Here is a 17,806-nt window from a genome sequence, read left to right as displayed (position 1 = left end):
CTTTACCTCCCTCTCCCTCTCCACCTCCCTCCCCCTTTACCTCCCCCATCTTTCCTTAACAGGTGGAGCCCTACGTGATGTTCAAGAAGTCAGACAAGCCGCTGTACGGCAACGACCGCTTCGAAGGCTACTGCATCGACCTGCTCCGCGAGCTCTCAGCGATCCTGGGCTTCCGCTATGAGGTGAGTGGCTTCCCATGCGGCTCAGTTGGCAGAGCATGGTGCATGTAATGCCAGGGTTCTGGGTTCAATCCTGATGGTATGAAAACAAATGCATGTACTACTACAAGTGTCTACTAAATGGCATATATTGTTATTATTAATAGTAGTTGTTGTTGTTGTCATTCTTATTCCATTAATAGGTGCGCCTGGTGGAGGACGGGAAGTACGGGGCGCTGGAGGAGAGCACGGGCCAGTGGAATGGCATGGTCAGGGAGCTTATGGACCACGTGAGTAGGGGGAGGAGAAGTGGACTATTGTCATGGTTACCATGGTGGTTATTGGTGGGTTGCCGTGTTGACGATTGGTTGGATAATGGATACAATGGAGCTTCATGGGCTTCAGATAGGTTCAGAGTTTATGTCTATAGTGGAGCTTCATGGTCTTCAGATGGGTTCAGAGGTTATATCTACAGTATAATGGGGTCTTTTTGGGTGGCGCACCAGTTATAATAGGGACGCTTTTCAGTTCTTTGACTTCCCAGTTCCCACCAACTCTTGCAGATTTTTACAATACTCCTTTATTTAGCAAGGTAAGTAAGTTATATTTCAGAATAACAACCTAGTTAAAAGGCCCGCCCTGACTTTAGTGATTTTCCCTTGTCTATCTCAGCTCCCCCCCCCCCCCCCCCCCGGCCCTAGATCTGTTTGATGTCTTGTCCTATTGCCAGTGTCACGTCAAACATGTTGTCAAGATGGCACAAACAGATCTGGGACCAGGCTATCTTCTCCATCTCTCTCTGCAGAAAGCAGACCTAGCGGTGGCTCCGTTGGCCATCACCTACGTGAGGGAGAAGGTCATCGACTTCTCCAAGCCCTTCATGACCCTGGGGATAAGTATCCTCTACCGCAAGCCCAACGGAACCAACCCGGGCGTCTTCTCCTTCCTCAACCCCCTCTCACCCGATATCTGGATGTATATTCTGCTGGCTTACTTGGGTGTCAGTTGTGTGCTGTTTGTCATAGCCAGGTAACATACCATCCCTCACCCCTCGTTTTCAAAAAACAGACAGTGGCTTTTCTCTGCGTCTCACAATATTAGAACAAGCCCAGAATGTGTAGTTATTCTACCTGTCAAATTGAAACTCTTTGCCTTAAAGCAAAAGCTTTGACAGTGAAGTGTGACAGTCTGGCTGACCGAGACAGTGTATATGCCCTTAAGCTCATGTAAAACTATCTTATGTAAAGTACTGTGGACATGCCCTGGCTTAACCCCAGACTGAGGAAAATATGAAACAATCGTGTGAAGCAGAGCCAAAGCACTGTATAAGTAGCCTATGGCCTTGTCTGACCTTTGGTTATATATTGGTTTGCTCAGTGTTAGGCACTGAATACAGTACGTTTATTTAGCTGTTATAAGTATAGCAGTATCCCGGTGGGCAAAACTGGTTGTAAAAGGACGTTTTTAAGATGCCCTTTTCGCAACCAGAAAAAAACATATTTAGATGGTTGTAATATGGTTATCTGCATCCAGAAAAACAGTTTACACTGAGACGTTATTGTGACCTCCCATTTAAACATGTTGGCTGCTGGGTAGTAGAATTCCCCTGACTGAAGCGTTGCTTAGTAATCCTATGTAGAAAAGTGTTAATTAACCCCAGAACTCTGGGGTGCCAGCTGTTGCGTGTTCTTTGGTTTGACCCCAAGAGTTTTGTGGTTAATGCACTTTTTCCAAATGTTACTGGCCTTATGATCAGCTGAGAGGAAGGCAACAACTGTCACCTAAGTTGGTTCAGAATATGCACTTATTTTATTGCAATCTTTTTCGAACGTATGTTGGGTAAGTTTCTCTATATTTTCAATGTAGCCTTTCCATGGTCCTATGTTTACACAGTAAAATGAACCCAGATATAGCTGCAAGCATGTTTGTGTTTCTACATGATGTGTGTATGAAATAGTGCTTATTATAACAAATCCACTTCCTTGAACTGTGTGCCAACGTAATGGAAATGGTTTGGTGAACCACGCTCTCCTGATTAATAACCTTGCCTGAAACCTGAAGACATGGTCTTAGGAGGCTTTAGCTCAGCAGGCTAAAACAGTGCTATGGCGATTCAGGAAACCTGGGTTTGAAACCAGTAAATCACACCAATATTGCCTCTATACCATAGTCTTCTTTATCAGATAACTCGTTCTCTGTCTTCCATAGGGGTGTTGATGTGTAATAGCTCAAAGCCTGCTATATGCTATTTTCCCCCAGGCGTCAACTTGCTGAGCTGAGCTCTCTCATAATTGAAGTATTGACAACTCAACAAACAGATTGATTGGTTAAGTCCCTTTATGTCAAGGATATTGTTTTCTTTAATCCCCTACAGATAGCTATCTAAGGAGTTAAAAGCTCATTCGACCCACATCCAAAGGGCTAAAAGGAAGGATGTTCCTACATTTACATTTTAGTCATTTAGCAGACGCTCTTATCCAGAGCGACTTACAGGAGCAATTAGGGTTAAGTGCCTTGCTCAAGGGCACATCGACAGATTTTTCACCTAGTCGGCTCGGGGATTAGAACCAGCGACCTTTCGGTTACTGGCACAACGCTCTTAACCACTAAGCTACCTGTAGTTCTTTATTTGCTCAGACGGTGTTCACAACCATAGAACACCTACGTATTGAGTCGCGAAAGATATCTCAGAGAGCTCGGACAATGCATGGGCTTACACAATAAGACCCCCATCATCACATGTACATGTGTAGTTGTTCCTCATTCTGGCTTACACACTAGATAAGGACAAATCACAGTGTCAGGCTCTTGCCTTCACACACACACAGGCATGCATGCACTCAAACACACACTCTCACACACACATATACACACATGCACAGACACACACACACCTCTCCTCAGATGCCCTGAGACAAGAAGGGAAACAGATCTATAAAGCTGGATAGAGTGATTGAATCCAGTAGACAGGTAATAGGAGGGTGCCTGTTGAGTTTTTGTGGCTGTGGATAGGAGAGGAGGATGAGAGGAGGAGGAGAGGAGGATGGGAGGAGGAGAGGAGGAGGAGAGAGGAGGATGAGAAGAGGAGGAGGAGAGGAGGATGAGAGGAGGAGGAGAGGAGGAGAGAGGAGGATGAGAGGAGGAGGAGGAGAGGAGGAGAGGAGGATGAGATGAGTAGGAGAGGAGGAGGAGAGAGGAGGAGGAGAGGAGGATGAGAGGATGAGGAAAGGAGGAGGAGAGGAGGAGGAGAGGAGGAGGAAAGGAGGAGGAGGAGAGGAGGATGAGATGAGGAGGAAAGGAGGAGGACAGGAGGAGGAGGAGAGGAGGATGAGAGGAGGAGGAGAGGAGGATGAGAGGAGGAGGAAAGGAGGAGGAGGAGGAGGAGAGAGGAGGAGGAGAGGAGGATGGGAGGAGGAGGAGAGAGGAGGATGAGAGGATGAGAGGATGAGAGGAGGATGGGAGGAGAGGAGGAGGAGAGGAGGAGGAGAGGAGGAGGAGGATGAGAGGAGGAGAGAGGAGGAGAGAGGACGAGGCATCAGGACAATCCCACTCTCAAGTCCTGATGCCTAATGCTAACCCAATCCCACTCTCAGGTCCTGATGCCTAATGCTAACCCAATCCCACTCTCAGGTCCTGATGCCTAATGCTAACCCAATCACACTCTGCTAATGTGATGCCACTCTCACTTAATAACCTTTTACTGCAGTGGGCTAAATCAGGGTCATAGTGTTTCTTGGTAGACTTAAACAAATCTACTTTGAAGCAAAAGTATACACATCACACACATGGTTATGGGTTTAAAGAAAGAAGATATAGAGTTAAAATTGATTAACTTTTGAGTTTGCATCCCAATATTATGCTTTATATACATCACAGAAGACTAAAATATATCAACCGTTTGACATAGAAACACCTGATCTCATAATTGAAGTATTGACAACTCAACAAACAGATTGATTGGTTAAGTCCCTTTATGTCAAGGATATTGTTTTCTTTAATCCCCTACAGATAGATCTCTAAGGAGTTAAAAGCTCATTCGACCCACATCCAAAGGGCTAAAAGGAAGGATGTTCCTACATTTACATTTTAGTCATTTAGCAGACGCTCTTATCCAGAGCGACTTACAGGAGCAATTAGGGTTAAGTGCCTTGCTCAAGGGCACATCGACAGATTTTTCACCTAGTCGGCTCGGGGATTAGAACCAGCGACCTTTCGGTTACTGGCACAACGCTCTTAACCACTAAGCTACCTGTAGTTCTTTATTTGCTCAGACGGTGTTCACAACCATAGAACACCTACGTATTGAGTCGCGAAAGATATCTCAGAGAGCTCGGACAATGCATGGGCTTACACAATAAGACCCCCATCATCACATGTACATGTGTAGTTGTTCCTCATTCTGGCTTACACACTAGATAAGGACAAATCACAGTGTCAGGCTCTTGCCTTCACACACACACAGGCATGCATGCACTCAAACACACACTCTCACACACACATATACACACATGCACAGACACACACACACCTCTCCTCAGATGCCCTGAGACAAGAAGGGAAACAGATCTATAAAGCTGGATAGAGTGATTGAATCCAGTAGACAGCTAATAGGAGGGTGCCTGTTGAGTTTTTGTGGCTGTGGATAGGAGAGGAGGATGAGAGGAGGAGGAGAGGAGGATGGGAGGAGGAGAGGAGGAGGATGAGAGGAGGAGGAGAGAGGAGGATGAGAGGAGGAGGAAGAGAGGAGGAGGAGAGGAGGAGGAGGAGAGGAGGAGAGGAGGAGAGGAGGAGAGGAGGATGAGATGAGTAGGAGAGGAGGATGAGAGGAGGAGGAGGAGGAGGAGGAGGAGGAGGAGAGGAGGAGGAGGAGAGGAGGAGGAGAGAGGAGGAGAGAGGAGGATGAGAGGAGGATGAGAGGAGGAGGAGAGGAGGAGGAGAGGAGGAGAGGAGGATGAGATGAGGAGGAAAGGAGGAGGAGAGGAGGAGGATGAGAGAAGGATGAGAGGAGGAGGAGAGGAGGATGAGAGGAGGAGGAAACGAGGAGGAGGAGAGGAGGAGGAGAGGAGGAGGAGGAGAGGAGGATGAGGATGAGAGGAGGAGGAGGAGAGGAGGATGGGAGGAGGAGGAGGAGAGGAGGATGGGAGGAGGAGGAGGAGGAGGAGGAGGAGGAGGAGAGGAGGATGGGAGGAGGAGGAGAGAGGAGGATGAGAGGAGGAGGAGGAGGAGAGGAGGAGGAGGATGAGAGGAGGATGGGAGGAGAGGAGGAGGAGGATTAGAGGAGGAGAGAGGAGGAGAGAGGACGAGGCATCAGGACAATCCCACTCTCATGTCCTGATGCCTAATGCTAACCCAATCCCACTCTCAGGTTCTGATGCCTAATGCTAACCCAATCTCGATTTTCTGTGTTAAATTTTTATTTTGTATTTGTATTATTAATTATGAAATTATAAAAAAAATATGAAGAACATTCCACCCATGAGGCCCTAGGTCATTTGACTGCAGGAAAGGGCTACCATAATATAGGAGGAATATCCTGAGGGAGGGAGTCGGGTGGCAACAGGAGTTGGGTGGCAACAGGAAGGAAGAAGGGAGAGAAGAAGGGGGAGAGTCGAGAGAGGGAGTCGATGAATCTCAATGAGCTCCATAGATGATCAGGGATGGTGACGTTACCTCCAGTGACAGTGTTATTCCACTCGATCGATCGGGCCTCACAATAAACTGAAGGCATTTGAATAAGTCAATATGTTGATCTGGGGGAAAGGGTAAATTATTTCTGTTTGGTCTCCAGTGGAGAATAGGAATCAAAGGCCATAGTAAAAGATTGTAGGAGCGTCTATTGTTTCAGTTGCCTACAATAACACGATTTTCTCACCATAAAAAAAAAAAAAAAAATGGTATTTGGCAGTGTTGTGTTCGAGACGCGAGACAGATTCAAGACCAAGAACGGAGCAAATCGAGTCCAAGTCAAGACCATGACCGGAAAAATGCGAGTCCAATTTAAGACCATGATTGTAAATTTGTAAAATCACCACCATAATAAGAGTTCAAAATATTTCTGTATTTCTGTGTTCATATTTCAGAACAACATATGGATTCTTTAGACATTCAGAATAGTGAAAAAAATGCATGCTGAGGGAAAATAGAGCCACTCTACAAATGATTACTAACCCAAACACAGTGGGGAACAATCGGCCTTCTACGCCTTCAGAGAAGGGCTAAGGATTTATAAAATAATGATTATTATAATAATAATGATAATGTTATTTTTATTTTATTATTTTCAATGATGTTCTGATTTAATCTCTTACATTTTTGTTGGAAAGGAAAGGGTTAACACTGAAGATAAAAAAATATCCAATCAGGATTTTTCTTTGCTGGTCTAAATCTACAGTAGCTAGCTAAATCAGCCATTGGCTAGGCCACCAGGGGCGGCAGGTAGCTTAGTGGTTAAGAGCGTTGTGCCAGTAACCGAAAGGTCGCTGGTTCTAATCCCAGAGCCGACTAGGTGAAAAATCTGTCGATGTGCCCTTGAGCAAGGCACTTAACCCTAATTGCTCCTGTAAGTCGCTCTGGATAAGAGTGTCTGCTAAAATGACTAAAATGTAAATCAGAAGCTAGACAAAGTCATCTGCCATGCAACTATATTAGGGGCACATTTTGGAGTGACAGTGGAATCAACCAATCACATTTTGACTTAATGAGTGGGACCGTTTTTACAAAAACTTATGGAAACTGCCTTCTTGAAGGCCAACAGGTCACTGTGCAAAATCGATCACTAGTCTTTCCATGGTCTAGCTAGCTTTTGTTGTCGGCTAGTTTGCAGTGGCTTTAGTAGGTGTTATCAAAGAGGATGTTGTTGCTAATTTGTTAGCTTCTCGCTTTTCAAGGATAACTTTCAACAAGAAGTTAAGTTTCAAATGATCATCATCTGGTGAGTGGAACTGTGTTTTTTTATTATTGCTTCACACAAAATCAGACAGCTGATGTTCTGAAAGAGCTGCAAAATCTGGACCCCTACAAATCATCTGGGCTAGACAATCTGGACCCTTTCTTTCTAAAAATAGCAGCCGAAGTTGTCGCAACCCCTATTACTAGCCTGTTCAACCTCTCTTTCGTAACGTCTGAGATCCCCAGAGATTGGAAAGCTGCCGCGGTCATCCCCCTCTTCAAAGGGGGTGACACTCTAGATCCAAACTGTTACAGACCTATATCCATCCTGCCCTGCCTTTCAAAAGTTTTTGAAAGCCAAGTTAACAAACAGATCACCGACCATTTCAAATCCCACCATACCTTCTCCGCTATGCAATCCGGTTTCCGAGCTGGTCATGGGTGCACCTCAGCCACGCTCAAGGTCCTAAACGATATTATCGATAATCGATAATAGACAGTACTGTGCAGCCGTCTTCATCGACCTAGCCAAGGCTTTCGACTCTGTCAACCACCGCATTCTTATTGGCAGACTAAATAGCCTTGGTTTCTCAAATGACTGCCTCGCCTGGTTCACCAACTACTTCTCAGATAGAGTTCAATGTGTCAAATCGGAGGGCCTGTTGTCTGGACCTATGGCAGTCTCTATGGGGGTGCCACAGGGTTCAATTCTTGGGCCGACTCTTTTCTCTGTGTTTATCAATGATGTCGCTCTTGCTGCTGGTGACTCTCAGATCCACCTCTACGCAGACGACACCATTTTGTATACATCTGGCCCTTCGTTGGACACTGTGTTAACAAACCTCCAAACGAGCTTCAATGCCATACAACACTCCTTCCGTAGCCTCCAACTGCTCTTAAATACTAGTAAAACTAAATGCATGCTCTTCAATTGAACGCTGCTGGCACCCGCCCACCCGACTAGAATCATTACTCTCGACGGGTCTGACCTAGAGTATGTGGACAACTACAAATACCTAGGTGTCTGGTTAGACTGTAAACTCTCCTTCCAGACTCACATTAAGCATCTCCAATCCAAAGTTAAATCTAGAATCGGCTTCCTATTTCGCAACAAAGCCTCCTTCACTCATGCTGCCAAACATGCCCTTGTAAAACGGACTATCCTACCGATCCTTGACTTCGGCGATGTCATTTACAAAATAGCCTCCAACACTCTACTCAGCAAATTGGATGTAGTCTATCACAGTGCCATCCGATTTGTCACCAAAGCCCCATATACTACCCACCACTGTGACCTCTACGCTCTTGTTGGCTGGTCCTCACTACATATTCGTCGCCAAACCCAATGGCTCCATGCCATCTATAAATCACTGCTAGGCAAATCTCCGCCTTATCTTAGCTCATTGGTCACCATAGCAACACCCACCCGTAGTATGCGCTCCAGCAGGTATATCTCACTGGTCATCCCCAAAGCCAACACCTCCTTTGGCCGCCATTCCTTCCAGTTCTCTGCTGCCAATGATTGGAACGAACTGCAAAAATCTCTGAAGCTGGAGACACTTATCTCCCTCAACTTTAAGCATCAGTTGTCAGAGCACCTTACCGATCACTGCACCTGTACACAGCCCTTCTGAAATTAGCCCACTCAACTACCTCATCCCCATATTGTTATTTATTTTGCTCATTTGCACCCCAGTATCTCTATTTGCATATCATCTCTTGCATTCCAGTGTTAATACTAATTGTAATTATTTTGCACTATGGCCTATTTATTGCCTTGCTGCATTTGCACACACTGTATATATATTTTCTGTGGTATTTTTGACTTTATGTTTTGTTTTAGCCCATATGTAACTCTGTGTTGTTGTTTTTATCGCACTGCTTTGCTTTATCTTGGCCAGGTCGCAGTTGTAAATGAGAACTTGTTCTCAAATGGCTTACCTGGTTAAATAAAGGTGAAAATAAAAACGTATTAAAAATCTGTTCATATACACCCACAGGAAGAATATGACACTTAGACCACTTAGATATGGTCATTTTCAAATGTTCATAAATTCTTTGAATGTTTGGGAATTACATATACTAAGGCATTTGTGAAAATTATATTGCAATATACAGTGGGAAAGCGGCTGTGCGTTTGGACAATTAATGGACACTGCTGTAAATAAAACATCTGTCTTGTCCAGGACATGAGTCTACACAGACCGGTGCGCTATAGCCAATCAGAGCTACAGTAGACCTTTATAGGAACAAGCCATTTGCCACACGGGCCTGCCATCATTCACTTTGAACTGGACTGTGTGTTTACAGGCAGTTGCAACAGCGTGACTTTAGATCCTTAGAACACATTCACCAAAAGCCATAAAATACACCTGACTGGATTTCTGCAAATATGTAAACACCACGGGAGACAAAAAATACCCCAATGCCCCAGGGCAGTGATTGGATACATTGCCCTGTGTAGGGTGTCGTCTTTCAGATGGGACGTTAAACGGGTGTCCTGACTCTCTGTGGTCACTAAAGATCCCATGGCACTTATCGTAAGAGTAGGGTTGTTAACCCCGGTGTCCTGGCTAAATTCCCAATCTGGCCCTCATACCATCATGGCCACCTAATCATCCACAGCTTCCGATTGGCTCATTCATCCCCCCTCCTCTTACCTGTAACTATTCCCCAGGTCGTTGCTGTAAATGAGAATGTGTTCTCAGTCAACTTACTTGGTAAAATAAGGGTTAAATATAAATAATAAATACAATCTAAAGAAGGAACATTACATAAAACCTCTCAAACTTTTTCAGCTAGTCGGCCGTCAAAATTGCACTGATAAACAATGGGGAATTGTAGCCTCCTCATCCTTCTGCTTATCCTTTAACATCATGCTGTGTGTGACTGCTGTCTATCCAGTGGTGTAGTGGTGCCTGGAGAAGTGGGTACGCTCTAATTTTGCCAAAAAGTTCCCAAACAGCCCGCCCATCGAAGGATAGGCACCCTGTGTCAAAAAGCCTGTTTTCCTATGGATTTTTATGAGTTTTCCTATAGATTTGTCAGATTTTCACTCTCAAAATCACACCTTTTTCCTTTAAATGAAAAAAATACACATTTGATGATCTAAGTCCACAACAATGCTTAAACCACATCAATCTGATTGGGTGTGCCTGTCAGGGCCTGGCTCCCCAGTGTGTGGGCCTCTGTCCACCCAGACCCATCCATATCTACACCCCGGATGCAAACAGCACATGATGACAATTGCACATCACAAATAGCCTACTAACCAACACTTCAGACCTTTTCAATACCTGGTTTGCATACCCATTGTTGCCTTAGTTAGCATTTACTGGTAGAGATCATAAGTTGAAACGTCTTGTCTACCCTATCAGCTACCGATGTCATTCTTCTGTGAGCTGCTCCATGCCAAAACAAGTTGAGAGCTACACACTCTTGCTGCCTGCAGATGATATTCCGCTGAAACTAGGCTATGTGTGCAGCGCGCATGTAAATATATTTCACGTGCTTTGCGATTGTGTAGGCTGCTTTGTGCATGATTTCTCTATTGTACTACATAATTGATAAGTCGCACACCTCCACTACACAACTTTGATACACATCAGTAGGAATTAAAAAGTGAGTATAAGCAATACCCACTGGAAAAAAATGTGGCTATATGGCTTATACCTGCGTATAGCCTCCACTACACCACTGGCCCTTTGTGTTTTACAAAAAGTGCACTCTCCTACATGAGTGCGCTGGTATTGCGGTTGCTGTCCTTTCAGAATCACGAACCTGTTACACACTGAAGGCCTATAGGTTCTTCACTGCGCAAACATATCTTTAATAGATATAAAGGCTGGTAAGACATTCATGTTTCAATAAAGGAGTGCATATATTTGGCCTGGCTAAACGGTTTTATGCGCTGACTGAATGGAAGCTGATAATTAGGAGTGTTTTACTCCACTGGTCTCTGCAAAAATTTGGAGTCCTCACTGTCCGAGACCGAGTCAAGACCGAGTACAAATGTATCTGAGACAAGACAGAGACACTCAATATGTGGTCTCGAGAACGGACTCTCGGTCTCGAGTACTACAACACAGGTATTTGCTATTTATTTGGTATTTATTAGGATCCCCCATTAGCCACTGCAAAAGCATCAGCTACTCTTCCTAGGGTCCACATAATAATTATAGGTCATTTAGCAGACGCTCTTATCCAGAGCGACTTACAGGAGCAATTAGGGTTAAGTGCCTTGCTCAAGGGCACATTGACAGATTTTTCACCTAGTCGGCTCGGGGATTAGAACCAGCGACCTTTCGGTTACTGGCACAACGCTCTTAACCACTAAGCTACCTGCCGCCATGAAACATGACATAATACATAGTACAGAACATTATTAGTCAAGGACTGAAATACATAAATGTAAAACGGCACACATAGCCTATATATCATTACATACACACAATATCTAGGTGTAATAAATTACATAGTACAGTGCAAATTACAATACAAGATCTATAAAATGGCTGTGTCTCTTCACAGTCCCCTTTGTGCAGTAAGGTGTTATTTTATGTTTTTGAAACTGGTTTTATTGCTAGTTTGAGTTACCTGGTGTGGTAGGGAGTTCCATGTAGTCATGGTTCTATTTAATACTGTGCGTTTCCCAGCATCTGTTCTGCAACTGGGGGCTGTGAAGAGACCTCTGGTTGCATGTCTTGTGTTGTACCGATGAGTGTCCGAACTATGTGCCAACTAGATTGAACAGACAGTTCGGTATCTTCAACACATCAATACCTCTCACAAAGATCAATAGTAATGCAGTCATTCTCTCCTCATCTTTGAGCCACGAGAAACTGACATGCATGTTACTGACACTTTCTGTCTGTGTACATCTAAGATGTACACAATAATAATAATAATAATAATAATAATAATAATAATAATGTAATAATAATAAATTATTAAGATGATATTTGGCCTTATTTAAAGATCTATAGATAGCAACAACAACAAAAATCACGTCTTCCACACCCACACTGTGGAACTCAAAACTACAGTGCTTGTCTTTCGTTATTTGGTCCATTATGCATGAATATGAAGGCTCAGCATTTGTTGTTTGCATGTCATACCTAAGTTTGCTAATCTTATCAACAAAACATTTATTAAAGTGGTTGGCAATATCCAAGGGTTTTGTTATGAACAAGCCATCTGCCTCAATGAAGGATGGAGCCGAGTTTGCTTTTTTGCCTGGAATTTCATTTAAAGTACTCCAGAGCTTTTTATTATCATTCTTTATATCATTTATCGTTGTTCCATAGTATCGTATCTTGTTATTTTTTGTTTAGTTTAGTTGCGGGATTTCTCTGTCTACTGAATGTTTGCCAGTCTGCTGTGTTGTCAGACATATTTGCTATTCCCTTTGCCTCATCCCTTTCAGCCATATTGTTTTTCAATTCATCATCTATCCATGGGGATTTGGCAGTTCTAACAGTCAGTTTCTTGATGGGCGCATGCCTATCAGTAACCGGAAGAAGCAGTTTCATAAATGCTTCAAGTGCAGCGTCCAGATGTTCCTCAAAACACACAACAGACCAACAAGTATTTTTCACATCTTCGACATAGGAATCATTGCAAAACCTCTTGTATGATCATTTATACACATTTTTAGGTCCAGTCTTTGGAACTTTGGTTTTTCTAGATATGGTTATTATGTTATAATCACTACATCCGATGGGTGTGGATACTGCTTTAGAGCAGATTTCTGCAGCATTAGTAAAGATGTGATCAATACACGTGGATGATTTAGTTCCCGTTTTGTTTGTAAATACCCTGGTAGGTTGACTGATGACTTGAACCAGATTGCAGGCACTGGTTACAGCTAGGAGCTTCTTTTTGAGTGGGCAGCTTGATGACAACCGGTCAATATTTAGGTCACCCAGAAAATATACCTCTCTGTTGATATCACATACATTATCCAACATTTCACACATACAGTATAGTCCAAATACTGACTTTTAGCACTTGGTGGTCTATAGCAACTTCCTATGAGAATAGGCTTTAGGTGAGGCAGATGAACCTGTAGCCGTATTACTTCCACATCATCTGACATTAGATCCTCTCTCAGCCTAACAGGAATATGACTCTGGGCATGTCTATTTTTAGGGAATCGACCTCAAGCTATGTTCTTCTCTTATGGACAGAGAAGAGATTTTAGAGGCCATTAATATTATTCTGTTTGACTGACCTGTCTGTCTGTGTGTTCTCTCCAACCACAGGTTCAGCCCGTACGAGTGGTACAACCCCCATCCGTGCAACCCGGACTCAGACGTGGTGGAAAACAATTTTACGCTGCTCAATAGTTTCTGGTTTGGCGTCGGGGCTCTCATGCAGCAAGGTAGTTGCCTCAGCCTGCTGGTGCTGTGGCTATCGCTGTGTCCTACTCTCTCTGGGGGCCAAGGTTTTAGGCTAGGCTCTGGGCTACACACAGGGGTCTCTGGGTGTGTGCTGATACACTCTTAGAAAAAAAAGGTGTTATCAGGAACCGAAAAGGATTCTTCGGCTGTCTACATAGGAGAACCCTTTTGGTTCCAGGTAGAACCCTTTTGGTTCCAGGAAGAACCCTTTTGGGTTCCATGTAGACCCCTTTCCACAGAGGATTCTACATGGAATCCAAAAGGGTTCTACTTGGAGCCAAAAAGGGTTCTCATATAGGGACAGCTGAAGAACCCTTTTGGAAGCCTTTTTTCTTAAGAGTGTAGGTGTAAAGAAAAAAGAGTTATGAAGCATCTATAGATGCTTTATAAAGGGCTTATGAAAGGCTTAGTTTAGCCTTAAAAGATGCAGTTCATTTAAAGTGGGACCAATAATAATAATGCTACTTTGCTTTCTGACGAAATTGAATGTACAGAGAAGCAAGCTGAAGAGGAAAATATGAAGGATATGAAGGATGGGACTAAAAACAAACAAAAGATAACTAATGTAAAATATACTGTGTCCGTAAAATGTATATAGTATGTGTATACGCTGGAAGTAGAAGCCTAAGTGTTGTTGTCCATTAGTGTACACCAATTAGGGGAGGGGTGGTAGGGTTAGGGGAAAATAATAAAGGAAAAAATATATATATAAAAATATATATATATATTATTATATATATATATATATATATATATATTTAAAATAATATAGATATTTATCATTTTATATATATATATATATATATATATATATATATATATATATATATATATGTATATATATTATTTAAAAAGGGAAGGAGGTTGTTAGCCAAGTGGACCTCTACATGCTTTGTAAGTAGGAAAACCTGCAAAATCGACAGTGTATCAAATACTTGTTCTCCCCACTGTATATATATATATATATATTTGTTCTCCCCACTGTATATATATATATATATATATATATATATATATATATATATATATATATATATATATATATATATATATATATATATATATATATATATATATATATATATATATATATATACAGTGGGGAGAACAAGTATTTGATACACTGCCGATTTTGCAGGTTTTCCTACTTACAAAGCATGTAGAGGTCTGTAATTTTTAACATAGGTACACTTCAACTGTGAGAGACGGAATCTAAAACAAAAATCCAGAAAATCACATTGTATGATTTTTAAGTAATTAATTTGCATTTTATTGCATGACATAAGTATTTGATCACCTACCAACCAGTAAGAATTCCGGCTCTCACAGACCTGTTAGTTTTTCTTTAAGAAGCCCTCCTGTTCTCCACTCATTACCTGTATTAACTGCACCTGTTTGAACTCGTTACCTGTATAAAAGACACCTGTCCACACACTCAATCAAACAGACTCCAACCTCTCCACAATGGCCAAGACTAGAGAGCTGTGTAAGGACATCAGGGATAAAATTGTAGACCTGCACAAGGCTGGGATGGGCTACAGGACAATAGGCAGGCAGATTGGTGAGAAGGCAACAACTTTTGGCGCAATTATTAGAAAATGGAAGAAGTTCAAGATGACGGTCAATCACCCTTGGTCTGGGGCTCCATGCAATATCTCACCTTGTGGGGCATCAATTATCATGAGGAAGGTGAGGGATCAGCCCAGAACTACATGGCAGGACCTGGTCAATGACCTGAAGAGAGCTGGGACCACAGTCTCAAAGAAAACCATTAGTAACACACTACGCCGTCATGGATTAAAATCCTGCAGCGCACGCAAGGTCCCCCTGCCCAAGCCAGCGCATGTCCAGGCCCGTCTGAAGTTTGCCAATGACCATCTGGATGATCCAGAGGAGGAATGGGAGAAGGTAATGTGGTCTGATGAGACAAAAATAGAGCTTTTTGGTCTAAACTCCACTCGCCGTGTTTGGAGGAAGAAGAAGGATGAGTACAACCCCAAGAACACCATCCCAACCGTGAAGCATGGAGGCGGAAACATCATTCTTTGGGGCTGCTTTTCTGCAAAGGGGACAGGAAGACTGCACCGTATTGAGGGGAGGATGGATGGGGCCATGTATCGCGAGATCTTGGCCAACAACCTCCTTCCCTCAGTAAGAGCATTGAAGATGGGTCGTGGCTGGGTCTTCCAGCATGACAACGACCCGAAACACACAGCCAGGGCAACTAAGGAGTGGCTCCGTAAGAAGCATCTCAAGGTCCTGGAGTGGCCTAGCCAGTCTCCAGACCTTAACCCAATAGAAAATCTTTGGAGGGAGCTGAAAGTCTGTATTGCCCAGCGACAGCCCCGAAACCTGAAGGATCTGGAGAAGGTCTGTATGGAGGAGTGGACCAAAATCCCTGCTGCAGTGTGTTCAAACCTGGTCAAGACCTACAGGAAACGTATGATCTCTGTAATTGCAAACAAAGGTTTCTGTACCAAATATTAAGTTCTGCTTTTCTGATGTATCAAATACTTATGTCATGCAATAAAATGCAAATTAATTACTTAAAAATCATACAATGTGATTTTCTGGATTTTTGTTTTAGATTATGTCTCTCACAGTTGAAGTGTACCTATGTTAACAATTACAGACCTCTACATGCTTTGTAAGTAGGAAAACCTGCAAAATCGGCAGTGTATCAAATACTTGTTCTCCCCACTGTATATATATGGGGGATTGGAAATGATGCAGACAATTACATTGATAGAAGCCTCTATCTATTTGCAATGTTGAAGCTGAGCCACCCCAAAAAAAAAAACTATGACAGGTTGGTGTCAGGTGCCACTACACAGAGTACTCTCCCATTGCCCGCAGCCAATCAGCACCCAGAGAGTAGTGGGACATGGGGTCAGGATGTGAGGTTACCTTGGGTACATGACAGTCAGACCCAACCACGTTGTCTGTTTCCACAAAAGTTGTTTATTGTAAAAGTTGTACATGTAAGTTCAAAGATGTGACTCATTTGTGATAACGGACGGTAAGTTGAATGAGTACACCTTTCCTGGACCAGGTGAAGCCTATTTTAGGACAAAAATTCTCTGTCAACGGATATTCTCCATTCAACATGCTTTTTTGTCCAGGAGTAGGCTTCATCTGGTCTGGGAAACCAGCCCCCTAATTCCCAAGTCCCAGCTTTAGTACAACATCTATCAACCATTCTTAGTCTCGGACGAACAGTCTCAGGTGCCTGGATTCGGCCTACTCCCGGATGATCCGCAGTACACAATATACACCCCAAACAACTCAATATACACCCCAAACAACTCAATATATACCCCAAACAACTCAATATACACCCCAAACAACTCAATATACACACCAAATAACTCAATATACACCCCAAATAACTCAATATACACCCCAAACAACTCAATATACACCCCAAACAACTCAATATACACACCAAACAACTCAATATACACCCCAAACAACTCAATATACACCCCAAACAACTCAATATACACACCAAATAACTCAATATACATACAAAACAACTCAATATACACCCCAAACAACTCAATATACACCCCAAACAACTCCCACAGATCTTTGTAGATGCTGCCCACTACAGTGTGTGGATATCTTCTCCATTGAGATATCTTCTCCCAGCTGCATCTTCTGGAAGTCTGTCTATCTGTCTCCACTTCCTACCCCCTTTCCTCCCCTTCTAACCCAGGCTCAGAGCTCATGCCCAAGGCCTTGTCCACCAGGATTGTGGGAGGCATCTGGTGGTTCTTCACCCTGATCATCATCTCCTCCTACACGGCCAACCTGGCTGCCTTCCTCACCGTGGAGCGCATGGAGTCGCCCATCGACTCGGCCGACGACCTGGCCAAACAGACCAAGATCCTGTACGGAGTGGTGGAAGACGGATCAACCATGACATTCTTCAAGGTAGCTAGCTGGGCATACCATTGGGCTGTCTATAACAAGTGGTCTTCTGAGGTGTTGTGGTTGTGGTTGGGGAGAAACCAGTTCAAAAGGGGTTTTCTTATGCTGTTGAAAATATTAATATTTTTCATCCAAGTTATTATTGTTATTATTGTTCTTTACATCGTACTTCTTGCAAAGCCGTTTAATCCAGCATGGTAACACTTTATTTGACATGGTCACATTGACATGGAAAGTGCTAGTCATTTTAATAGCTGTCTGCTGTGGAGAAAGACATCCCTAAAATACTCCTTTAAGGCAAGGGTGGCCAACCCACCTCCTGGAGAACTCCTGGGTATGCAGGCTTTTGCTCCTACTCAAATGTAACACACCTGATTCAGCTGGTTAAGGTTCTGATGAGGAGCCTTAGTAGAATTTAGTAGCCTT

The 17,806-nt window shown here is 43.3% G+C and overlaps 1 protein-coding gene across 1 annotated transcript in view; it reads left to right on the top strand.

The window, feature by feature from the left end:
* LOC311108091 (glutamate receptor ionotropic, kainate 2) overlaps positions 1–17,806 on the top strand; it is a gene marked incomplete at both ends in the record, with an annotated part of 104,979 nt that overhangs the window by 64,919 nt on the left and 22,254 nt on the right. The window contains 5 exons of the mRNA XM_084150732.1: positions 63–182; positions 362–448; positions 964–1,187; positions 13,310–13,428; positions 17,166–17,383. Coding sequence (XP_084006858.1) covers positions 63–182; positions 362–448; positions 964–1,187; positions 13,310–13,428; positions 17,166–17,383 — 768 coding nt within the window. The remainder of the gene's footprint in view (positions 1–62; positions 183–361; positions 449–963; positions 1,188–13,309; positions 13,429–17,165; positions 17,384–17,806) is intronic.

Source organism: Coregonus lavaretus (genome assembly GCF_964263955.1).
Source record: "Coregonus lavaretus genome assembly, chromosome: 33".
NCBI lineage: Eukaryota > Metazoa > Chordata > Actinopteri > Salmoniformes > Salmonidae > Coregonus > Coregonus lavaretus.
The sequence above is the reverse complement of the archived record's forward strand: the minus strand, read 5'-3'. Positions and strand labels throughout refer to the sequence as shown.